Source organism: Dermacentor andersoni, chromosome 3, assembly GCF_023375885.2.
Source record: "Dermacentor andersoni chromosome 3, qqDerAnde1_hic_scaffold, whole genome shotgun sequence".
Taxonomy (NCBI): Eukaryota; Metazoa; Arthropoda; class Arachnida; order Ixodida; family Ixodidae; genus Dermacentor; species Dermacentor andersoni.
In genome coordinates, this window is record NC_092816.1 from 80,805,352 (window position 1) to 80,831,637 (window position 26,286).

General features: G+C 43.2%; 1 protein-coding gene across 3 annotated transcripts in view; it reads left to right on the forward strand.

The window, feature by feature from the left end:
- Positions 1–26,286, forward strand: part of LOC129380435 (uncharacterized) — a 102,155-nt gene that overhangs the window by 32,696 nt on the left and 43,173 nt on the right. For 2 of the 3 annotated variants that reach the window (XR_011893407.1, XM_055061351.2), the window contains exon 2: positions 1,698–1,748. Coding sequence is in view for 1 of the 3 variants with exons in the window: in XM_055061351.2 (XP_054917326.1) it covers positions 1,698–1,748 (51 nt within the window). In the remaining 2 variants the exon portion in view is untranslated. Of the gene's footprint in view, positions 1–1,697; positions 1,749–10,579; positions 10,605–26,286 lie in introns of all 3 variants that reach the window. The other variant, XR_008608461.2, reaches the window with a different exon arrangement.

Sequence of the window (26,286 nt, forward strand, 5' to 3'; positions counted from 1 at the left end):
TACTGCTACCAAGACCAGATGCCGATTGGCAGCATCAGTAGCCTGTGAAAAGAGGGAGTCAAATCAGAGGTGTCCATCTTGTAGACCAAATATGAAGAGCAGGGGCGTTAGTTTCGCGAAGAACAATTTTTCGGAACTCATGCTCCACACCGATTCTGTCCAATTGTGACTTAATGGCTCTGAGGCATTTTTACGTGAGAATTGCCGCGTCTGGCTGGGAGTCATTTTTGGCTTGACAAGCATTGTATCCTCGCGAATGGATTGGTCCTTGAGTTCCTGAATACAATGACTTCTAAAAGATTAAAACAAGATGCAAGGCACTATTTTGATGCGTGTTTTTTGGAACGCCGTACAGTTCCATTGCCACGTTTTGAAGCCAGAGTCCGTCGGCTTATCGGCCGTTGTTAAAGGTAGCTGGTGGGGATGCGAGTGGAGCAAGGTCAGCTATGTTAGGATGAGTCGTGGTGATTGCATACACCCAACTTGTAGTTTGCTCGATACATGCTTGCATGAACTCCACAAATTAGTCGAGCTTTTCATTCACGGCTGTGTAATTTCTTGAATTTCTGAACTTCGGCGAGTACGTTTTGGACTAGGAACCACTTTTTTTTCATTCTTTAAAACATTTTCATCGGAGTTTTGAGAACGGCCGCTCACATACAAATGTAATAAAAAACATCAACCGCGCTTGTCTTTTATGTTAGCTCTTCTCAGTCTGAAATATTAAAAGCGCGAAACAATATCAGGAGCTATACCCATGCAAGAGAACGTTTCTACCAGAAAGCTTGCTTTCGTGCGCAGCGTTTGCCGCCGGAGTTTCCCAGTAAACGTTACGGTTACATAAGCTGCAGTTGCCGGCAAGCCTGGAAAACAGTCAGTGGTCTTTGAGTGCTATCGATTTCCACTCTTACAGGCGAAGCTCAAGCGTCCTCTAAACTATCCGTGTGCAAGGCGGCGCGTTGACAGACTTGGCACATTTTATTGCTACATCAGTGATGTGAACACCCCATGGGATCTTTCGCCGTAGTTGTTAATTACACATAAAAGAATAATTTATTTATTGCATTTTGCTTTCTGAAAAAAAAATGACTCGCATTATCCGTACACTTTCAATTTGCTTCAAAACTTGGACGCCAGGTGGCGAAATATATCTAAGCGTGTCCGTGTTTCCGTCGCACTGAGTGGTGAATAATTGTTAGAACGCTAGCCGTGAAGCTTCTGTAAAACGGTAATCGCACTGAAGCAAGGACGGCCCGCATACGCGCCAAGGCTAGTCCGTTGTCTAGACGCAGGAACTACGTGCTGCCGCGTCTGCTGCGCACGCCGCACTTCACCGCTGGTGCACCCAAACGCAGCGATGCAGAAACAGAGGCCGAAGCTAAGCAGCATGGCATTCAAAACTCTGCACTTCCAAGGCGTGAAGCCGACGCAGATTTCGTGCCAGTCGTGAGCGTGCGGCGGAACAGGAACGCGAGGCCTATGCAAGGCGACGTGGCCGACAAGACACTGAAGTTCTAGCCAATGTTTCCCGTAGTGATCGAGTTCTTTCTGTCGATTGTGTACAAGCGCACAGCATGACGGGCGTGTTTACTTAGCCAGCTTGACTTCGGTTTCAGCTGGAGGGCGAATCACGTAACAAATTGTCTTCCATTTTCTGTGAATAAAAAAATTAACGTACAACTGTTCTATTTTTGCAGACCTTTTATTGGGTGTGGCAAGCAGCACGGTCCTCAAAGCCATCCGAAAGTGTAAGTTTTGCATGAAAGTGCAGCGCTTCGCAAAAGAAGTGGTGTCCCGATGAAACGTTGCACAAAAAACGCTCAGTGCCCTTCCACTCGGTGAAGACGGACGACCAGCGAAGCTGTGTATGTGGGCCCCTTGATGGCGAACTGCACCTGTATCGTGGGTCGGCCCGGCATAGCACTATTTTTGGGATCGGCCCACGGAGGGGAGTGCTTAACGCCTGTTTCATCTTCGCCGCGGGTCGGCCCGGCATTGCACTAGCTTCGGGATCGGCCCACTTAGGGGGAGTGCTTCACGCCAGCTTCACCTCCGCTGCGGGTCGGGCCGGTATTGCACTATCTGCGGGATCGGCCCAATTATGGGGGGTTTTTTGCTTACAACGCGAAAATTTCCTTCGGGGCTTAACGTGCGGAGCTTCGCTGTAAGAATTGTGGGAAAAAATACGGCGACGATACAAAGACCTACACTGTATACTGAAGCTTTCTTGCATTGCTGAGCAATCAAAAGGGGATACTGAGATTGAATAGTGGCTGGAGTTTTTTGGAGCCGTTGTGAGAGCTGGGTGATTGCTGGGGTTGCAAAATGCAGTGAGAATACATCGCAGCGGCTCTCTTTCGTTTATTACAAAAACGCATCGCTGGATGTCCTCTGTGGCCACCCGTGGCACAAGAAAGTGCCGGAACACGTGCACCGAGTGTCGCGTTTAAATTGTTCAGCGTTTATGGAGTGTCAACTTTAAGTTCTCCAGAAATCTTAAATACCAGTGTTCGCAGATAGCAAAATTGTAGTCATTAAACTAGATTATCCAGAAATGTGAACATAACTTGCACGTAACATCGAAACAATTTTCAGATATTAAATATATAAATTCCTTAATAAATATTTTACAGCACATATTGCAATTTATGAATACTAACCGGTGAGTTTGCAAGGCGTATCCATTGGGAATGAGTTTCAAGAATGACACCAATTTGGAGATATTTGCCGTCAATATCGCTGCAAACATGTGCTCCTGTTCCACTTATCGTTTTAGCAAAACGGTCTTTTCTGTATTGACGCACAGTGTAACTGGGCGCCCTTGTCCCACAGTAAGGGTAATAATATCTTCAAACAGGTGTAACCCTGCAGATTTGTTTCAAGTGGATACGTCTTGCGAACTCACCAGCTACAAGTAGTAAATTGTAATATGTGCCGTACAGTATTTATTTCGCAAAATAATTTGTGAATTTTTGTTAATTACTTGAGTATGTTTCTATTTATCGTGCTAGTAATGTCCGCTTCTTCAAGCAATCTAGTTCAAGGGCAACAATTATGGGATTTCCCACAAGCGATTTTTAATTATTCCGGAAAAAATAAAAACCTCATAACCCCGTATGTACAGACGTTCACCAAGGCAAATAGTGTCACAAAATGCAGTTTGATTCTCAGCAAAAGTAATCCAGGGGTGCTATACGGTAAAGCCCATTCCAAACTTTTCCATTCCATTTCTTTAATAAGCCCTCCACGATTGGTCAAAAACTTTTCGGGCCAGCTCCACTGCCCCATTTTGTCAAGCGACGCCATGAAAGCCGCAAGAACGCCCCATGTGATATGTTCGCACTGATTATGCGCGGTTAGGCGGAACAAAAAAAAAATATTTATTTATGATTCGACGCCTTCTTCGCCATTAGGAAACAAAGGCGTCGATTGACCAATTGCTATTGGTGAAACGTTTTCGGGCTTCGCCCACTTCGCCTTGGTGTCACGCAATGTCACAAAACTGCGACAACTGATCGCATCTAGGTGACGTGTACGCGCTAAGGACGCTATAATATGCCAAACAAAGCAGAATTATTTTTTGAATGGGCGGAGGCTGTCCCGTTCTGAAAGGTATAGAAGATGGCTGTCCGCCGATCGCTGTGGTGCTGGCTACTCGGAGCAATCGGGGAGCATGAAATAATTTGAGTGTAAAAGAAATTGTGTGGCAGTATTGTGTCATTGAGACATTTCGGCACGTATACGACGTCACTTCCCCAAATCTTCTTGGCTGAGGATGCATTTTCGCGGCATTATTAAGCTTTCGTTGTACGCCACCATGATTTTTGACCAGCCATTGCAAGCAAAGTAACTTCAAGCGGGCCAATCGCAGATGCTGGCCTCACGCTCCTCATCCTGTTATTTACTTTCAATGTGCTGGCTCGGCCCCATTTAAGTTCTCTCCACTTTAGTGTACTCGACTGCTTTTGTCAGCCTATTAGATGTGAAAGAGTGCTCAATGGGTGCGATGTTATTCACACTGGAAGCAAAAAAAAGTGACATCCAATAAACGAGAGACACGTTTGATGGGGCTTTTCAAACAACGCTGCGGGTTAACACCCCGATGCTTGCTAAGGCGGTTTCGTAAATTTGATGTTAGTGGATTGCAATAGAAACATATTGGAATAGTTTTACGTTATAGCCTCCCAGAAAACCGAATTGAATTTGATGCGAAGATATCGACAGGGTCCTGATGCACTCAGCTCCGCGCTGTTTTCATAAAAAATCTCTCGGCTAAGTCGCTTGCCGTCGTATTGCGAGTCTTCACCAAGATCTTTGCCTAATTGGGACGAGGCTTCCACATTCATGGCTTACAATAACACGGTAAATAAGAGCCAGCCTTGCTTAATATAGACATTTCATGCTCTCTTGCAAATCCTATATCTTTAATATCCCATGCGAAATTATCGACGTTTCGTGTGACTTTCTGACAGTAAGGAACAACTTCATGTATTTTCTTTGGTGGAACATTTTCTTTCTTAATCCACTTGCCGTTCACTTCTGTAGCAGCGTTTTGGACACAAGTCAGAACAGATTCAAGAAACGTGCGGATATAAATTTGGCCAAATGTAATTTAAAACTGCTAGGAGCTGTATGCGTGCACTATATTTTAAGCCCTGTTTCCAAACACATGAAGGTAATAACGACCTGTAAACTGCAATCTTTACCTTCAGAATTGATTTACTGTGCGTTTTTTTTTTTCCTCCGTAAATGTCGCTTTGAAATTTATTGGCTTTAAATTCGACATCTTGTTAAAGAAATGATCGTGAATATATGATTATATATAATATATATATATATATATATATATATATATATATATATATATATATATATATATATATTATGGACATTGCATATATACATATATATGCAATATCCGTAAGTCACCCATAAAACATAACGAAGATGCAGCGTGGTCGTCAAGTGCGCCGCTTAGAGCGCCTCGAAGAACAGCAAAAGTTAAGACAGAATTAATCACACGACGACTGTCGACGGTAACGCGAATAGCAGTCCATCAATGGATTGACAAACCGCTTTCCCGAAGTTACGTTTATTTAAGACATGCAGTGACATTTCTGAGACTTTCATTGTAGCAGCTATGTGTCCACAATATAGCGGCCGTCGCTTGTCAATGCCGTTCGTGAGCATGCCGGAAAGAAATTGCTTGTATGACGCCATCGCAGTGAGAATATACTGATTAATAACGAAGGGTACCGAATAAATGACAAAGGCGGTATAACTACGCCGGCATGACGACAACTTGACGTAAATTTTTAATTGATGATGACAGCGTAATCACGACAACGTGACGACGAAGACACGATGACCATGAGATGAGGAGGACTATACAACGACAATGGCGTGAGGTTGATGTATCACAACAACCGGATAAAGAAGGCTGGAATGATGGCGCTAGTATGACTACGAATGCATGACGCTACTGAAGTAATGACGATGGTGAAACGACAACCTGGTGACGACTGCACGACTACAATCGCATGACAACGAACGCGCGACGACGACTGCGTAATAAAGGCGAACGAGAACGGTTCTATGACAAGAGGTGCATAATCGCGGTTGAATGATGATTTCGTGATTGCAATAAAATGACGTCTAAACAATGACGTCGGTGGATCGACGAAAGTGGTATGATGACGATGGCGTTACGACAATAGGGTGACGGTATTGAAAACATTACGATGGTTTCATATCAACGTGGCGACAATGATATGACGGCAATGGTATGGCGATAACTGACGAGGATGGTAGGAGGAGATTCGAATGCCGAAGTTACATTCATGACGGTGGAATTTGATGGTGGTACGACAACAAACACACCACGAGTTTATGTAGAGGACGGAATAAGTACAGTGTAGTAGTATCGGAACGCAATGTGCAAAATGGAAGGAAGACGTGTATATGATTACAGGGGGGTGATGATGAATATTATGAAACCTGTATCATGATGACGGCATGAGGAATATCGAATTAGGAAGCTCAAATGACGGCGATGCACGACCACGACGGCATGAACATGTTGGCGTGATAGCTAATCAATGACAGGGACTGTCTGACAAATGCTGTGTAATCAATATTGTATGACGACAGCCTGGCCACAATAGAATGACGATGAAAACGGGCGTCGATGGAACGACGAAGCCGATATGACGATGTTGGTAGGACTCATTGGGCTCATGCTACTGAAGTGAAAGCAATGATGAAACGACAGCGTCACGAAGACGGCATAGTGACTAGTGTGTGACAAGCATGGCTTGATCATGGCATAATGACTTGGGTCAAATCACGAAGATAGAATGACGACGATCGAGCGACCACAACGGAATATGACGGCTGTCCGACAACGAATGTGTGACTACTGCATGGCGAAGATGGCGTGACAACGACGGCATGCCGAGAGTCGGATGACATATCTGGAATGCGGCGTTGCAGCGACAACGCAGCATCGCTACCATGAGACCATACCTCGTAGACTTAGCTATTAGACAACTTCAGATGCTGGGTTGCAGCAGAAGACGTGACGACAAAGCTTGGCGAGCGTGCCACACCGCATCAGCAAGACATTTGTAAAATCCAGCGAAAGCAACAATTTCTCTGGTGTTTTTTTTTCTAGTTTCTCCTGTCATACAAATTTTACAAACACAAATTTTCTTAGCGAAATACCACCCCTGTTCTGTATCGGCTACGTTTCTATCACTATTCGTGGGCCGATCCTGGAGTTGGCGCAAACTAATAAGCTTGGCCGATATGTACTACTAGTTATGTTCGCGAGGGACCAGATTGGTCGCGTGATGTCACGTGATGTCAAGAAAGGGGGGGAGACCGAGGAGTCGGATTTTTAATAATCCTATCATAACAACCCAACAGACAGTGACACCAAGGAAAACGTAGGGCAAATGGCTGGCACTTACTAATTCAAATAAGGAATCGATGAATTAATGGAAATGAAAGATGGTGAAAAACAACTTGCCGCAGGTGGAGAATTTTCCCGCGTCTTCGCATTACTCGTGCGATCCTCTACCAATTAAGGTACTGCGGCACCGTTTTCCCATCCACTTTCTTGGGTATTTATTTTTGATTACTAGAACTAACCCTGGGAGTGTTGGCCAGCGCTACCACTCACAAACCTTGGCGGAGGATGTGTAACATTCTTTCTGCCGCAGGTATACCGAGTACGTGATTTTTTGGGTGAGGGCAACTGTTCAATAAACCCACATATGCTACCTCAAGGCATCATCGTTGCCCGAATCGGCACCTTCGTTATGTAAAAAACAAGAAGAAAGGGAGTTAACCGAGGGGCCTATTGGCCATAGGGCTCATTCAGCAGTTGCCTTCAACTAGTCAGTTGCCTTCAACTTTTTATGTGTGGCTCAAAACAGGGTTTGCGCCATGGTTTGGATGATCAGGGACTCAAGATAAAGACGCGGAGAATGATTTCGTACCTTGACAATCGCGCGAGATTTTTCCCAGGTAATCGTATGCGACCTGGTTGCGTAGTGTTCGGCCAGGGAATTCGACACAACGTGTCGTTTCTGGATGTCATTCCTGTGCTTTTTAAGTCTTGTTTTGAAGTTGCCGGTTTCTCCGACAGTCGACACACCATACCTGTGAACTTGTCGTTTTCTGCAGAGTGCGTGCAAGGGCATCGCTTATGCCGGGGACATACGGCACTGAAGCCCGTTTTTTGGGGATTGTAGGGTGGTTGGGTAGTGCGCGAGTAAGCTGACGCCCTACTGAGTCAACGAAGTACTCAGGGTATCAACAAGTCATCAATTCCCGCCGCACAAGTGCATTGTCCACCATGTGGCCTTCTGCTGTTGTGCACACGTTTTTCGCCCGATGAAGAAAAAAGCCGACAACAGACTTTTTTTGCGAAGCAGGTGCACCTATGTGTAGTTGAGGTAGCAAACAGTGTGAGTTCACTTCCTAAGCACCTCGAATAACAGGTTTGGCCCTTAGCGTTGCTCAAGGGTGTTCAAGAATGGCAGTTGGCCTTCATATTCTACTTCCAGGTTGAATTTAATTGCTGCTTGCATACTGTTCAGGTGAGGCGTGAAGAGGTCAAGGTTTTATTGTTGCAAAACACTGAAACATTCATGGACAGATCTGAAAAAATACCTCAGGTATGGTTGTAAACAACGACAACGCTTGAGCTTCGATAGCCTCTATTGTTCGGTTAGCTACTGTGACCGAAATCGACGCCCCCATTGCCGCGCCTTGGACATGCTGATTAATTTTTTTCTGGAACGTGAAATACGTATGTTATAGACAAACTAGTAGCGTACTTAGATGATGCACCTCGATGGGGATCTGTCAGGCAGCGTGGGGTCTTTGTCGAAGCAGCGACGCAAACTCCATGGCCATGTCTACTGGTACGCTCGTAAACAGCGATAACACGTCAAAAGAAACTAAGACTTCGTCGAAGTCGACGCTTCTACCTTTAACCTTTTCACTGAAGTCGTACGTGCTGCATTTATGCGTATCACTTTTGCCAACCAGTGGCGGCTTGTCGAGCGAGGAATGTGCGAAGTCTACTATGGCGCGCAGGAGAACATCCGGCTTGTTTACTTTCGGCAGGTGATATATACAAAGAGCAGATCCATTGTGGCAAAGCAGTCTGTAGTACAGTTGCTTGTGTTGTGGCGGCACCATGCGGAAGACGTCGTCCAGCAGTTTCTGCAGATCCCTCCAAAGCTTGGGTGTCGGGTCTCTCGTGACGTCGGCGTAAGTGTGAACATAACGCAATAGCAAGTGCATATTTTCGATGTACATGCTCCTGTTTAGAAGGACGGTTGCGTTCCCCTTGTCGGCGGGAAGTACTAAAATATCCTAGTTTTCGTGCAACCTCTTGACGGCACCACGTTCCTGCTTGGACAAGGTGTCGACTTTGGGTTGGGCGCGCAACTTGGACAACACGTTTACAACACGTGTGGGAGCCTCGTCACGGCCTAGCCTCCCAACACACTCTCCTTGAGTCGCTATCTTCGTTAGATTTGCAGATAGCAAGGTAATTGAGAAATAACTAGCTAAACCTCTAGGTTTCCTAATCATGTTGGATACCAGCAGTTCCTATCGGAAATTCGTCAAACAATACATATGTGTTTAAAATGGTGGAGAGACGAACACGACCTTTAGTGGCATGCTTAACACTTGGTGGAATCCTTCCGGTGCATAAGGAATGAAAATCGCTGCCACTTTTGTTGTCACAGTGCTACCGATAAGCAACCATAATGGCAAAAAAGAACTGATTTGCAGTGAAGTTTGCAGAAGTTTGCAGAACTCCCGATACAGCTTTTTGTTGCTCAATGCATGCTACATACGGATAAATACATGCCTACGGATAAAGAACCAGCAGCGTACCGACAGCCGACACTACAACCTCCGACAACGCTTCGTCGAGTACCCGCCCGGCGCCCGTGTTTGGGTTTGGAGCCCGATACGCCGACGAGGACTGAGTGAGAAACTATTGCGACGCTATTTCGGACCCTACAAGGTCATCTGACGTATTGGCGCACTGGACTATGAGGTCGTGCAAGACGACATTTCGCATTCACAGAGGCGCTGCGCCCGATCTGAAGTGGCCCACGTGGTGCGTCTTATACCATTTCACGGATGCTGACGAACTTCCTTATTTTGTTGTTCTCTTGGATACGAGTGTTTTTCTTTATTACTTTCGTTTGCAGCATCGGGTCGATGCTTTTTAAGAGGGGGGTATTGACACGTGTACTTGTTTGTCTTTATCGGCCGACACGTTTCACCACCTCACAAATGTTATCGCACAGCGCAGCACGCGTCTGCATGTATCGGAAGTTTCTGGATTGTTTTCAATGCTTCCATCCGCTGTCTGTGACCGAACCTTGTGTAATCTGATCGCATGTGTGCGCAACGCGAATAACGTAGAACTTTGTGGAAGGCACGCGGGTCCCAGCGATTACTCTGGAACATTCGACGACTGATGCGTAATAGCCGATGCGCTTGACCCGCTGATCAGATTGCGACGATCGCCGACGGTGTTTGCTGCTGTCGCCGTTCTTTGAGTGTAGCCTGTTTTTGAGGGCCCAAGTGCACCCAATAAAACGCTAGTTTCGTCTTTCCCCGTTTGGCTGCTTTCTTCACCGTCACTACCACGTGACAATATTATAAGCATTTACCCTGCGTCGTAACCACCCGAATGGTAGAGGTCCCTACCTTCCTCCTAAAAAACATCTGGCGCGGAAATGGCCACTGGGCTCTTTTCTCAACGTACTGGTTTCTTGCGGCAGGCATATTGCCTATTTGTGCGCCACAGTATTGGGGACATCGCATTTGTGTTATTTTCTATTGTAAAGCTATCGAATTCATGATACCAGTGTTTCTCCTTGCTGCTAATGCTAACTTTCAGTGCTTGTAATTCCCTCTGGCGAATAGATATGCTAGAGCTTGCAATACATAATGATATGCGTTCACTAAAAGCTTACGCTATGTCACCGTTGCTTTTAAGTTTCGTAGGCATAAAGCTTTATACCTCTTTTGTTTCCAGATCCAATCACATATGTTTTGGGTTTGTAAGTTCGTCTTTTAACCACTTTACTAGTGTTTATGTTGTTTCGGAGTCAAGTTTTTTAATAATAAAAAAAAACACAAATAAAGTTACATTTGCATGCTATGCCATCAAAATTAGATTTTGCTCACTACAGTCTAGAGCCCACATTTAGAAAAAAATTGTATTATATTGTCTTCCCATGAACACAATATTTATATATATATATATATATCAAAACGTTTATTTAAAAGGAAAAAAAAAATGCAGAAAGCGAGTGGGTAGAGCCCCTAGTCCAGGGTCCCACTGGCTTGATTATATGATTTATAACATTAGTACCGAAGTATACACACAGTTGCATTTCGAATGAAAAGTAGTAGGCGTTCGATTGAACAGGGAAGTAGCACTCATGGGGAAATTCACTCAGCTAAGAATACTAGAAAATGTTTTCTTGAGACCACGAAAATATAATTTACACATGAAGCTTACTGCTGGTGATGGCGCGTCTCCTTGTACACATCTTCTACGCACATTCTTAGATGTGTTGTAGCATTATAGCCAATGCTGGATATTCTGACTGCATGATTAACAAACTCTTAAAGATAATTTAAAATTGAAGAAAATTACCACGTTTTTATGTACTTTTCTGACTATTTTCACATTGGCTAGGTTTCGCCTTGGCTGTTATTGGCGCAATCTTAGCCATTAATATTATTATTGCAAAAGCACGCAAGTGCACATAGGGAAACTACATCGGGAAACTCGATATCACTCATGAAACCACAGAGATGCGTTCAATAGTGTACAGAGGGACATCTGACGGGGAAGCTGTGCTCACAAACTTGCTCTATGACATAACCTGGAGAAGCGTATGCAAACGGCCCTCCAAAGAGTAACACCGAAACAAAAGCATTGGTATGTGAAGTATCGTTTGAAGTGTGTAACGAGGGGGCACTGGGCTATACGGTTGCCAACACTCAGAGGATAGAACACCGTCGCTAAGGATCTCCTATTTCTGGCCACTGGCGTGAAATGCTAACTATTGCCAGATCACGGCCTCTCTGGCGTGCTGACAGGATAACAATTGCTGTTAAGAAATAGATTTCTTGCCGCACTGTAAACTAGTGTTCGTCATGGGGTCTACGTCTTGCCCAGCAATAATGGGACGCTAAATGGAAAAACCGAGTCAGTTTAGACAGATGATATATTCTTTAGATTACGCCGACACGGTTGCTTTTATACTTGGTTAGTTGATCGCACTTCACCGGTTGACAAATGTTAAAAGTTATCGCTCAGCGGAAGAGGCGCCTTTCTATATCGGAAAATTCTGGAATTTTTTCGATGGTTCTATCTGTTTTGTCTATGTTGCCGCCGAGCTTTGTGCAATCAAATTCAGTGCGCGGAACAAATACTGGTGTTTACGTTTTATACCTTATGCAAAGCAGCAGTGATTACACTTGAAGGTGCATATGGAACGATACCTCATATTTGTTGTCGGCTGTCTTCGTCCTTGCGAGGCGTTATCGCTGTGCTTTCAGCGTCACTCGCTTTCATATGCACAGGTTGGCCCAATAAAAGTCGGTTTTCGGATAAGCAAATTATTAGCTACGTTGTTCTTCACCATCATCACAGCGTGACATCGGGTGGAAGTGCTTTGCATTCATGTACTGAACGTCCCAGCAAAACCGTAAAGCGAGCCGTAACCAGAAGGACTGCACCAACGTCGTCCTGGACCAAAAAGCTAGCCTCAGGCTACGAAACATGCTTCAGGATTATGGTTTTCTTCACGAGAAGACCAGGATCTGTACGGATACGACAGCAGCAGCAATGACAGCCCCAATGTCATTTGCACCGATCCTTCTGCCGTACACTAGGCTGCCATCGACATTTGGTGGATCAATATTTGAGGATACGGAAAGTTGGCTGAAGTCTATGAAAGGATCTAGGAACATAAAAATTTGAACAGCAACGACAAACTGCTCCATGTCTCTTTCGCATTGGAAAACGCCGCCAGGACGTGATTTTAGAATCGAGAACCCGCCCTAACAATATAGAGCAGAACCCTGGTCCGATACAAAAAAGTCACTGTTTCGCCCGAAAGGTGAGGCATTCATTAATATAGCAAGTTAGTAGGCAGTCATAAGAAGTAACTATAATATTTTATTGACCATGTGAACTTGTAAACACTCGCTTAGTAGCGAAATTAATAAGCATGGTGTCAGCTCGCACAGGTGAACATGCACACTTCACACTCGATGGCCGCGCACACTCGCTGACAAAACGCTGGCGTGAGGAAGCGTGGCAGTAGTAGCGACAGTAATTATCTTCATGCTGTATATTGCTTCAACGCAGCCTGCGCGGCGAGAACACAACGCACGGAAAGCTGTGAGCTGTATAGCTTTGATTCTGCTGGATTGGAGAACAAGCAGAGAGATACGCTCATGACGTACAATAAGATTACAAAATACTATATGGGAAATAGGGAGTTCGCACCCCCTCACGGTAGGCTAAACAGAACACAAGCAGTTACACTTAGGCAAACAGAGTCCTGTTAGTCACCTGCACAAATGAAGGAATGGTATGACATTGCTGACATGAATATTGTATGCAAAGCATGCAAAAAAGAAAGATGCTCGCTTGAACATATGCTCTGGGAGTGCGGGTAGCCAGGCTCTGGAATTTCCCGGAATCGGTTTTCCGGAATGATTAAATCCCACGATCATATCTCTCAACTCCTGGCTGTCGAGTACGCCCGTGATAGGGCTAGGATGCTTCACCTCCTGGTCCCAACATGGGAGTAGCCAGGCAGGTGGCAACACCTTGTACAGGACCTGAACAAAGTTCTTCCTCCTCCTCCTCCTCCTCCTCCTCTGACATTTTCTTTCTCTTTAAGCCGTCAAAGTGATACGTAAAGAATGCGTTGAGCATCTGCATTTCTACATTTTGGGCAGTGAACTCGACTATTGTAATTTGCGGTCTTGTTATTCACTCTGATGTATCGTTTGCCACAATGTGCTATGAGGTGAGGGCGAAGCGTGAAGCACAGTATTCTAATAATGTGGCTAGCTGCTTGAATATTTAGTATGCGAAAAACTCTGCCTCAAAGCAAGTGATTTGCGTAAAGATCTTGTCTCACCCCGATTCGCGCCGGTGTTGAAGAAAAAGTATATTTCTCATAACAGGCCTTGAGCCCGCGTTAAGGAGCGCCAAAGTCTGGTACTAAATACCTTTTTAGACATATGACACGTGACATGGAAATAATGAGTTCACTTCACCGGTCTCCAACAAAGCAAGAAACCAGATTCATTTAATTTGCCTTCCTTTTTTCTTTTGCTATTTGCAAAAGCAAAAAAAAAAATGTTGCAAGAGTGTCAAGGAAGTAGCTGCAAAAGTTGCTTTGGAGGCAATGAGTCAAAAAGTGTAGAACAGTCATTCTATCAGTAAACTTCGTGTTTTGCAATTTTTACAGTGCGGCAAATTGTATGGGCCGTGTCCCGGTGGTTGCACTTGCCGCGGGGCATCTCACAAAAGAGAAGGAACTTGTCAGCCATCTCTGAAAGGTTAAGCATCCTCTGGCGTTCTCATTCAATAAAGCTATGAGGATTCCTAGAATGAAAATGTCTACTGTTTTATTTTTTGTACTTGCACACGTGTGCGTTTTCTTGCGACTGCAAGCACAGAGAATGGCACTACCCATGATGTCGGTGTGATGTCTGTATACATTGAGATTTGCATATCGTTTATGTTTTTCTGCTGACCAATTTTCACAGGCTAACTCCTGCTCCAAAGTTATTCTTCGATGCAAGACGTCGCTACTCTTACTGGGTCTTTCTCAAAGGATGTCACGAATTCTAAACGAAAGTTTTTTTTGTCCAATGAGTCTGTGTGCGCTACGTGAATGTTTCTGTAATGAACTTACGCGAGCCATCTTCATCTCACTGGCATTTGTGCATGGTATTTGCGCTTAAATGTACGATCAGTAATAATAATAATAATAATAATAATAATGTATTTTCGTAATGTATTTGTATAAAATAGATATTTTAATTTTTCAAGCCAGAACATGCAGGGGCATGGCAAAACAGGTGTGACTCGGCTCCATAGGTTTGGCTGCACTGCCACAAGAAGTTTTCGCCAGCTATGCGTAGGACTATAAATTGGCCTCCATAATTGTTCACACGCGCCCCATCCTCATGCTCGGCGTCTATATCACGTTTCCTTGCCACCGTCATAATGCAGCGTGCTAATGTAGATCACTCAACTAAACATGTATGCACTGAACAATTACGTCTTTAGAGCGTTCGGCATAGTCAACGCATCACCATTGCTGATGCTGCGGCACCATCTGCGTACTAGAAATGAGACCACTCTTGTGACTCCGCGCCACCTCTGTTGCCTTCGCAGCATCAAAATAAATGGTCCACCTCTATCAGAATGAGAAAACATACACAATGCTTTGCCCTCAGCGTGAGATGAGACTAATCGATGACGGAATTTCCCAATAATTTCTTGCTGTCAGGGCGGAGAGCCAGCAACAAGCGTCAATTGTGATGGAAGTACGTAATCAAGGATGTATACATGGTGCGATGTTCCTACGCCATCACAGTTAAGGTGGTTATTGCCCTATGTGTCGTATATTCTTCGTAATTGTTCGCGGGCGTGCTCAGTTGCGATTGGTTTGTTCTTGCTGTGCACAAGAATTGGAAGAAAAAGTTCTGTATTTTGTAATCGCTTGTAGGAATGGCGTAGTTCGCTATTTGCTCGCTTACTTTCTGAACCGTGACGAAATGTTTAGCTTCGAACACAGGCGTGCTGTCGGTCTTCAAGTCTTCAAGTGTGATCCCATTAACTCAGTTGTGACACGTGGGTGACAGAGCGGGCGTAACGTTCCGTGCGAATCGGGGTGGATGTGGGCTCAACGTTATTTGCAATGCCATTTTAAAACCAAAAACATTCTGTTCCTGAGAGTCTAACTACAGCTTTCTGTTTTTAGAAGTTTCACGTATCCGTAGTAAATAATGTCCGTCGCAGATGACGATAGCTAGAGATTCGTGCGCATCAGCACCCGCTGAATATATTAAGCATGTTGCACACTCTGGTATCTACGTGACGTATTCCAGAAAAAGTGCTTATGACATATACCTGCGCATATGGTGTCACATTCTGTTTCCGACTTATCCCGTCACACGTTTTTGCGATCACGTCGTTTGTGCGCAGGTTCTTGTGCGTGTAAATCCGCCAGTGCAGCAGTGAGAGTGACGGTGTCATTTTCTCCCGGTACACTCTGCAGAAAGAAATTTAAAGAGGAACGTTGGGGCTGCGACTGCGCAGAATTGTCGGGATTGAGGGGCCTCTCCTAAACTTCTTTGTCGTCGATGAAGCTTGCAGGCTCAAGGACGGAACAGGCTCACTGCAGATCACTGAATATATTTGTTTCTATCCCTGATGTTATTAGCCTACATCACAGTTATTCTGTTTGACAAGGAAACTTACCCGTGTGGTATGCTAAGAAGGGGACATCAAATAGTCCGGAAAAAAAAGTAAAACGCACCACACATTCTTTAATTTTACATCTTGTTGAAGACGAAAAAGCAGAGCAACATTATGAAACGTTACACACAGGTTGATCATTCTGAAGTCTTATGGAATTTTTAAAAATCACCTATGGCTGATAGCAAAGTTCTTCTTCTTGAGCTGGAATATTCGAAGAGGCAGACATGATTAGCACGACAAATCGAAGCTTATAGTCAAGTAATAATTACCTTACGGCACTGCACATATTGCAGTTTATGAAATGAAGCCGATGAGCTTAAAAGACATGTCCACTTGAAATGAGTTTTCAGGATGACACGTTTTGGTTAATATTTCTCAAAGGTTGGAACGAAATACATTGGCGTACCAGTTACTTGTGTGCTCCAATCTGTAAAATAGCGCTTTGGTAGTAACGTAAATTCAACAAAAGTGCATCTTAGGCCAAGTTTGATGACGCATACCTCCAAACTGACGTCATTGTGGAAATTCATTTCAAGTGTTTAGCCTTGCAAACAGATCAGCTGAACTTGTAGATTGCAATATGTGTCGTAGAGTAATAAATTCAAAAGTAGTTGATTTTTGGTGAATAGCTGAATATTTCTTTTGATTGCTTGTGGAAGTTATGTCCGCATTTCTGAATAATGCAGCTCAAGGACTAGACTTAAGTTATCTGCAAGTGGCTATTTTTAAAAATTTCGGAGAACTTAAAGATTGATCACCCGGTATGTTAATTAGGCAGTTCCTATGCTCATTTGTGCCGAGAAAAAGGTTTCCAAAAAGTGAGAAAACCCTTTATTGGAAGGCTGAGCTTTAGAAAAAGAAAGATACAGCTGCGCATTGCACTGGGAATATTTTGCGTGACAAGGCATTTTTACGATGGTGCATGCCATACTGCATTTCAGCAGCTGCAGTGTACTGCGGTTATGCATTTCTCTGAAAGACTCATGAAGCATTTTCATTATTGCACTGATAAATGTTTTTTGAACTATTACATGAACACGCAAGCAAGACCCACAAGCCGCTAAATTTTAGCTTCCGTTTGATAAGGGTCCGCCGAATAATCGAAAACGCCTTCGGTACACTGGCAGAACGATATGAAATCCTGGGAGGACCATATAAAGCCGATAACAACATCAACAGATATGTGGGAACCTGTACAGTGCTGCACATTTTTTTTTGATAAAAGAGGCTTCAGCATGCTCTGTGGCGTTGAGCCCACCAGGCTATGCCTAAAGCGAGGAGTGGGAAAGACGACTTTTCCCTGGTACCTGGAGTTAACAAGAACTAGCCGGCGGTGCCCTGTTGCCATCAGAGCCTACTGAGTGCCCGGCTGCTCGGTAGGTGGGTTACCTGTGGTTCAAAATAATTTTCTTGTTAAGGATTTGAATGATAGCTGCATAAACTTGGCATAATAAGTTTATAAGTATGCCGAGAACGTTCAGGGCACGTTGGCGTACCACTTCATCACAGCGGGCCAAGTTCTTTGGCAAGATAAAGTGGTCACAAGTATCTATACACTGGACATGGTCTGTGGTTAAGTTTATTCATAATAAACACTTTGTTTACATAGACGTTTCTCGTATTAAAAATATCACAAACGGACAGCGAAACACGTAACAGTAGTCGCAGTTGCATGCGAAATGATTTCTTGAAGTTGATATATCTGATATCTTGCCTGAACACATAAAAATATTATATTTTACCTCTAGAATGTTCAAAGGCACACAGGGGAATGATTAGCAACAAGCTGCTACAGTTCGGGCAGAAGCGTAAAATACGACTGCAAAGGTTAGTGTAGATAAATAAAAACGGTCACTCTTTTGTTCCTGTCCAGCTCTAAGCCACTGTTTAAAGAAAGGGATGGTTTCATTATACTAAAGTAAATTATGACAAAAATGATAAAATTTACCTTTACCTGGACACCAACTTCTCTTTACCTAATCAAATAGATGTAAACATCTTGCGTTATCACTGCAGGACTGTTGAACGGATTTAAACGCAATTAGTAACCTTAGAGATATCAAAATGTTCGGGCTTTCCATACAATCAGAGGTTTCATTTACTGTAAGAAAATGAGTTCAGATGTTTGAAAACACGAAAAATATAATAACAAATTTCACAAGCGCGAAGCACTGAAGAAAGAAATAAAGAAGAAAGGAAGGCTGTCACTATTACGTAAACTGCATTTGTTGTATCATCTTAAGTGGGAAATTTCGCATAGTAACATACAGATTGCGCAAAATTCTTCCACGCATTTGCTGTTGTTTTAAATACAGCGCGTATTTGTGGTTTAACACACAAAATTGTGTGATGTATCAGTTTCGTCGGCTGTAAGGGCCACAACAGATGCACTTTACAGAATTGTGAAATTGTATTGCTGAGTGCCAAAGTAGTAAACGGGATTTCTACGGTTTTATTAATTTTGCTCTTTGTGTAAAACATTTACCTGATGAAGCAACACTTTGCTGCCAGCAGTTCGTTGGTTTAACATTTTCTTTTATGTGAAATAAAAGCTTTGTCGGGATAATGCTGACCTCGCATGTATTACAATATCCAGCAGCACTCTAGGTAAGCCTTCATATTAATTGCTTGCGTACCAATTTTCCACCTCTGCCTCATTAACGTTGACTCCATCAAGTGCCTGAAGTCTTGAGCGACACGAGGTGGCAGTTCCCTCAGACTGGCGTAAATTGGCAGTGCAATATATGCAATATCGTCCTTTTAATTGTAGCCTTCTGTCTCTGAGTTGCGCAGAGTGTTCCAGACTTGATTGGGCAACAACTTGGTGGCTTGTGTTCTTCCCCGCTGGGCTGTAGAGTACAGTGCCTAGAATATATGTAGCGGAAGTACATCATCTTCGCCCATTAATACCCATGCTTCAGTCCCGCTCTTACTTGCTGTACCTTCGCACTTGCTAGCATGCGTAGCTTTGTTGCCTTCATGGTAACTAGAAAGTTTCTTACGTTAAAGTTCAGCAAATATTAGGTGTGTCTCACTTCGAACTTTCAGTTGTGTTGTCATGTCTTGATGTCCACGGACTGCAAGCAGTAAAGCGTAGCGTGTTACGTTGTACAAACAAGAAACTTCGCTTAAAAGAACTTTTAAGAGCTTCTTACTGGTAGAAAATGAAACCCTTCCTCACATCGCGTTTCGCCGATGGCGCCTAAGCTGTTCACACTTGCGTTTCTTCTCTTGCATCTCTTCGAAAGCAACGAATATTATAGTACAGCAGACAGCAAAGCTTAGAGTGTTATGTTGTACAAAAAGAAAGATACATTACAGACATTTTTAAGGGCTTCTTATGGCTAGGAAGTCGTCTCTTCACTAAGCATCATAATTCTCGATTTCCATTTGTCATTATGGGCGACATAAATATTGACCTGAAATCCTCAGACCCGTACTCTAGAGAATTTACGACCTTGTTGTCAACGTATGCCTGTCAAAATTATATAGATATACCCACTAGAATCACAACACACAGTGCTACGTTATTGGATGTCTGTATAACAAACTTCAGTGCAGATTATATAAAACCGGGTGTTTTTTCTTCCGACATTAGCGACCATCTGCCACTCTTTCTTCTAACTACTCGATATAAATATGAGGCTGATGAGCAGGTATCATTTCTACGAAACTTCAGTGATAGCTCACGCGAGGCATTCGTTAACCTAGTTCAAGAGCAGGACTGGAGCGTTATATTAGAGCAGAGCGATGTCGACATTGCATATGATATGTTTTTTCACATGGCCTATAGCTGTTTTGATAAAGCATTTCCATTCAAGAGAATCGTGGTGCGTAAAAATAAAAAATACAGAAAACCTTGGATAAACAAAAATCTATATCAACGTATAAAGGATAAGAATAAATTATACCACGAATTCCTTGGCTGCCGGGATCCTGAAGCGTTTCGTAGATACAAAAAAATCCGAAATTCTCTGAACAATGATTTAAGAAAAGCTAAAAATAATTACTACACAGCAAAATTTGAGAACATTTATGACAACCCTAAGAAGGTGTGGGAAATGGTAAATGCATTAACAAATAGAAAAATACAGTTTGGTGATATAAAGGAAATGACTATAAATGGTAGAACTACTTGTGGTCAGGATCTGGCTAACTCAATGAATGCCCACTTCATAAATGCAGGATGTTATGAGGAGCCTAATGCCACTGATTGTGAGACTAATATGTTAAAACATGTTAGAACAAACAATATTCATGCAACCAACATCTCCTAGAGAAGTGGAAGCGTCCATAAGGCTGCTGAAAAGTAACGTCGCCCCTGGAATTGACGAAATTGGCTCCAAAGAATTAAAACAAATATCTCGCTTTGTTTCGGGGACAATTGCTCACATTATTAATCTCATGCTAACAACCGGTGTTTTCCCACATAAACTTAAGATAGCACGAGTAAGAGCTATATTTAAAGGAGGTGATAGAAATAATTTATCAAATTACCGACCGATATCGGTGCTCCCCATTTTGTCCAAAATCTTTGAAAGTGTGATTAACCAACGGCTAATTTCTTTTTTTGACAAACACAAAATCTTGTCTAGTAGCCAATATGGATTTCAAAAAAATAGATCAACCGAAGAAGCGTTGTGCTATATTAACGATAGCATACTTACTAACATTGACAGTAAAAAGTTAACACTTGGTCTATTTCTCGACACAAAGAAAGCATTTGATTCAATAAAATACGATATCCTACTGCACAAATTGTCTAGATATGGTGTGCGGGGAGTTGTATTAGAGCTCGTTAAAAACTACTTAAGTGACCGCTATCAGATCGTGCAAATAAAAGACGCCACATCATCACAGCTAAAGTTAACGCAAGGCGTTCCACAGGGGTCAATATTAGGACCGTTTTTATTTCTTGTTTACATTAATGACATTGTAACTATACCCAACTCTCCTGAACTTATTATGTATGCCGATGATACTAATATCTTTTTTAATTCCACAGATTTAACAGATTTAGAAAGACGGGCCAACACTTACCTTGCATCCCTCGCGGCTTGGCTCCGGGAAAATAGGCTGCAGCTTAACACAACAAAAACAAAGTACATAATATTTCGTGCACTTAACAAACCACTAAGTAGAGAAATAGTTTTAACTTTTGAAGGGCAACAGATAACCAGGGTTAAAGAGCAAAAATTTCTTGGTGTTTGGTTCCAAGAGCACTTTTCATGGAATGTACACATTAATAATTTAGCTACCTAACTCTCCCGATCTGTTGGATGCTTGTATAAAATTGCACACTTAATACCTATTTGGCTGAAACAAAATCTATATACTTCACTGTTCTACTCCAGATTATCGTACGGCATATTGGTATGGGGTACCACAACAAAAGCTAACTACAACAGGATCATTATTCTACAAAAGAAAATATTGCGCATTTACGAAAAATATCAGGGACCATGTCATGAACTAAGCACATTACCATTATTTTTTAAATACCGAATGCTTAAAGCTAACGACGTTTACGATTTTAAACTACTGCACTATATATATAAAAATGCACTCTATATACACGAAAACATTAATGAAGCTCCTTACGATATGAGACTAAAAAGAAAACGGACCCTAAACACAAGGACCAAGTATGGTAAACAAACAACCAGGTACCAAGTACTAACAATCCTAAATAAGCTAGAAGATAGCATTGATTTCAGTATGGCAAGAAACGCCTTCAAAAACCATGTGAAGGAATTTTTACTAACTCAGTGTTTGAGAGAGTGATTATTGCTACATAGTATATTATAACCCGCTTTTTTCCTGTTTTCCTGTTTTACGTGGATACGTACATGTTCATGGTTTATATGCTGCACTTTCGTGTACTATGGTAATTTACCTGTATACCCTTTACGTTATTGACTGTGAACTATATATTATTATCTGTATTAGTAAACAAACTGTAACCCAAAAATTTATTTTATTTCTGTTCTCAGTTTGTGTAAACTCGTGCATAATGTGTTAAAATATGTAACGCTGTGTGTGTCCGCTCACTGCCAATCAACTACCACTAAATAATGTATAATAACAACTTATATTGGGGGTACAGGGGCCCCTGTCAGGCGCTGTGCACCTTTTGCCCCTGCACCTTTCTTGAAAGTGTATTCAAGATGAAATAAACACTCATTCAAACTCGAGGCCTATATTTGTCGAAAATGCCTCTCAACATAACATTGCGCTGCTGGAGCCTGTGCTGGCTGAACTTGTATTTCTTATCTGGCATCTCTGCGAAAGAAACTATTATTACAGCCATGCTTATGCAACATTTTATGCGAAGCATATTACTAGAGCTCAACCCAGCTCCTCAGGCACGGCGGTGTCGCCTTCAATCCCACGTTACACCGTGACGTCACGACTTAGGAGAAACGGGGCTCCAACTCGCGCCGTCGCTCGCGGCGTCGCGGCGGTATATAAGCAGCTGCGCTTTTTCTAGGTGGCTTTGGCTCAACTCTTGCAAGATGGGCTGGGTGGGAATCGAACCAGGGTCTCCGGAGTGTGAGACGGAGACGCTACCACTGAGCCACGAGTACGATGCTTCGAAGCGGTACAAAAGTGCCTCTAGTGAATGCAGTGTTGCCTTAGAAACGAGCTTTTTCTAAGGCTCAGGCGTGCGTCGCTTGCTCAGGCGCACATTTTGTTGCCGCGCCGAACGCTGCGTTGCTCGACGCTCACCGCGTCCAATGCGGGGCGCGTAGTCGCTGCGCCGTAGCCCATTGCCTTACACCCCTTGGCGGGTCGATGGGAACGCTGTCGCGTTCCACTCTTGAAGGCGAAGCAGAGTAACGCATGAGTTGTTTCTTCTACTAGCCGAACCAAATATAGCCAAGCAACAGCAGTTCACCAGGCTAAACAGTGGTTCAACAACTAAAATAAAGGCTAGTATGCTTCGCACCCTCGGCTTAACCTTAGCTAAGCCACAGCCATTTTTTTGCATCGTTAAGCACAACCTCTCATTTGCCTGGTGCATTTCTCAATACTTTTTTCAATTCAGACAACTTATATACATGAAAATTACAGCGATCCTTGCAAACACGACTGTGTTAACTGTAAGGTAAATTTCAACTTTTCTGTACGGATAACTACGGGTATCGACGTTTGGTTTCGTAGCATCTGAGGAAATCCCTGGTTGTTCTCTATCAATTACTAGTTCTGCTGCTGGGCTACAATCACAATGGGAAAACAGATTTTCATGTATAGCATTTGACAGGGATATTGCTTCGTGCAGATGTAGTCACTAGTGGTCACGTCAGCTATCGCCACTCATTGATGCCCGCTAACCTCTCATTCGCTCATCCATTTTGCTTCAAGTGCTGTTACAAATTAAGCAATGCCTACTCCCACTCACCACTTATGTGCCAGCATGCAAGTCATGATGTGAATTAGCACGGTCCACTTACAGAGAGTTTGAGGTTTTTGTTTGATCAACCATTGTATGGCAGAAACTATAATGTTTTCTTCTATCCTAAATATGGGCTGAAATTTATGCGTTACGTTCATTGAGTGTCATCCATGCTGCGCAGCACCCTGCAAAACGTACCTCTAGTTAGAAGTTTATTGTTGCAAGCCTACTTATTGTCAAATGATCCAGCCTATTAAATTTATGGGTCCTGTACAGCTTCATAATGCCATGACATTCAGGTGTTTAACGATTACAGTATTTTTGGACAATAATTAGCGCCCTTTCTTTCCAGTTTCGTCTGTTCGTGTTATACAATGATAATACCTTTATATAGAAAAAACAATGCTATATATAAGCATGCTATATCGCCCAACACAGGCGCTTTTTTCTCTGAGCGCAGTGCGCCGCATAAGCACTGCCATTCTGGACTGGTTTATATCGCCTTGTAAGGCGTTCTAATCGACGATGGTATTCGAAGATGGCGACCCGCAAATTCCACCGGCTGGAGTAGCTCAACTTTATTACTAGCTGCGACAAAGTGTTGGCTTTGCGCGCTACGAGGAGTGTTGGTTGAACTTTATTTTCCGCTAGCATTTGCGAATTCTAAAATTTTTTTAGACAAACTTCGTTAACTTAAGTATTGCATTATAAGATCAGTGTACACGCATGCATAATCGCGTTTGATCATGTAGACCGAATTAAAACAGATGAGTCTTTCATTGGCGCAACCTGTAGATTGAGGTTTTCTTTGAAAAACACTAAAAGTGGAACTTCCGACAATACAGAAGTGCAACCTCTCGCTAGGAATACATGGAAATATTGTTTTATGGATGTGGTGAAAGAAGATCAAACTTTTAAGCTACAGAAATATTATGATTGTCCGTTGTCTGCCAGTGCAAACACCAGTTTTGCGTGCGCTGCCAGCTTTACTACAGGCTGCGCATGTACGCCTCCTGAGAAGCTGGCTTTCATGTACCTGTGTGTTTCCAGGCATAAAAATAAACTATTTCATTGCGACAGCTAAATCAAGTACACCAGTGGGTCTGCTGCGACGTCAGTCAACTCCAGCATTGCTTGGAAGTTGGGCCATTTGATAATGGTCACATCAACCACCCGCCTGCACCAATGCGCTACTTCTCGTGCACCTCTGGCTGCTAGCGCTTACAGATGTCACTTAGATTACTAAGTTTTTATCAGCAATGGTTCCTGCAAAATAAAGAATTGTACATGGAAAGAAACGAAATATCACGAGAAATAAATTAGGCTATCAAGAAGCCCCTTCTCTCCTTCTCCGTGACTCTAGTTTGTTAGCTGCGATATCCCTTTGTGTTTTCCAGAAAAGTTATGTGAATTCGGGAAAACGTATAAAATATATGTGAAGGAGCACAGCTGTGCATATTTTCTAAGAATGTATGATACAGCAGTGCAAATCGCAGTTCTTTCCGTTTTGCCTTCACTAATGAACACACATTGTTCTGTAATCCGCGAGGCTTCATGGTTCCGGCTATGTTCCAGACAAATCATGCACGGTGATGAATTTTTCTTTGTAATTATCCCGCAGCTATGTTCCATTAATAGGGGAGGGAAATAGGGGGAGGACGCTGCGTCGCAGATGATGCATTTGTTGCAGAAGTAACACTAAATATTCGTAAATATGTTCTAAATAGATATATGAACGTGAAGCTGCCAGGCAGGGCGTGTGTACTCCCAACATAAACAGTAACGGATCGTAGTCAAGCGTTAAGTCGCGATTTTGCAGCGATGCTTTTTCGAATCCGATTCCTTGCCTGGAAAACGGCGTCGCTCTAACCACACATGGACTCATCGAAAGCGGGAACGTATTAGCACTGAGAAGCGCATTACTACAACATCGCGGCCTACGTGCAGCGCGTTTCTCTTCCTTCATTCACAACGCACCAACTAAACAACTCTTCCATCTTTGACGTATACTAACAAACATCAAAGTATAGGGATATTTGTTGAGATAGTTATGGGAGATGCCGAGCATGTTCCCAATCTTGCAATCTCTTTCCATGCGAGGTCCTTGTTGTTATAGTCTTTGAACAAAGGGTGCAACTTGCTGTAGAGGTAAGAATATTGTTTAACGGCACCCATGCGTATCTCCTTCAAATAGTCAACAGCTGACATGACGAGAGCGCTTTCTATTTGGCGCGACGCAGAGGGACGCAAGATAAAAAGGCATGAATAACATAACTTACGGCGAGCCACTGATGGTTTAATAGTTTTGCGACCATGGTCGTGCGACTGAAAAATGGATCAGTGAGCTACTGGCCCAAAGTAGTCACTTTTCGAGAACAGTGACCATTCGGGACCAGTTGCGATTGGTAACATTGCGAATAACTTCGTCTGCGACCGCTCTCAGTCGCCTGTGTGAATTAGCCTTAAATATATTAAAAGAATGCTCTTCTTTCTTGTGCACCAAAATTAGGGGGTTTTACGTGCCCAAACCGGGATCTGATTCCGAGGCACGCCGTGGTATTGGAATCCAGAATTTCAACCCCCTGGGGTTCTTTCGCATCTCGCCCCAATTTAAATGCGGCCACCATGGCCGGCCTTCGATCCAGCGACTTTGTGCATAGCAACACATCTTTTGCATGAAGCAGTCGTGTAATAAGTATGTCTATTGATGTTTATTATTGCGAATAGAATTACTTGCCTCGTTCAGCCGTTTTGAGCCCATCTATCTAGCCTCTTACGCCGACCCAGTCGCCGAAGTTGACTCCTTGGGCCGCTTGGT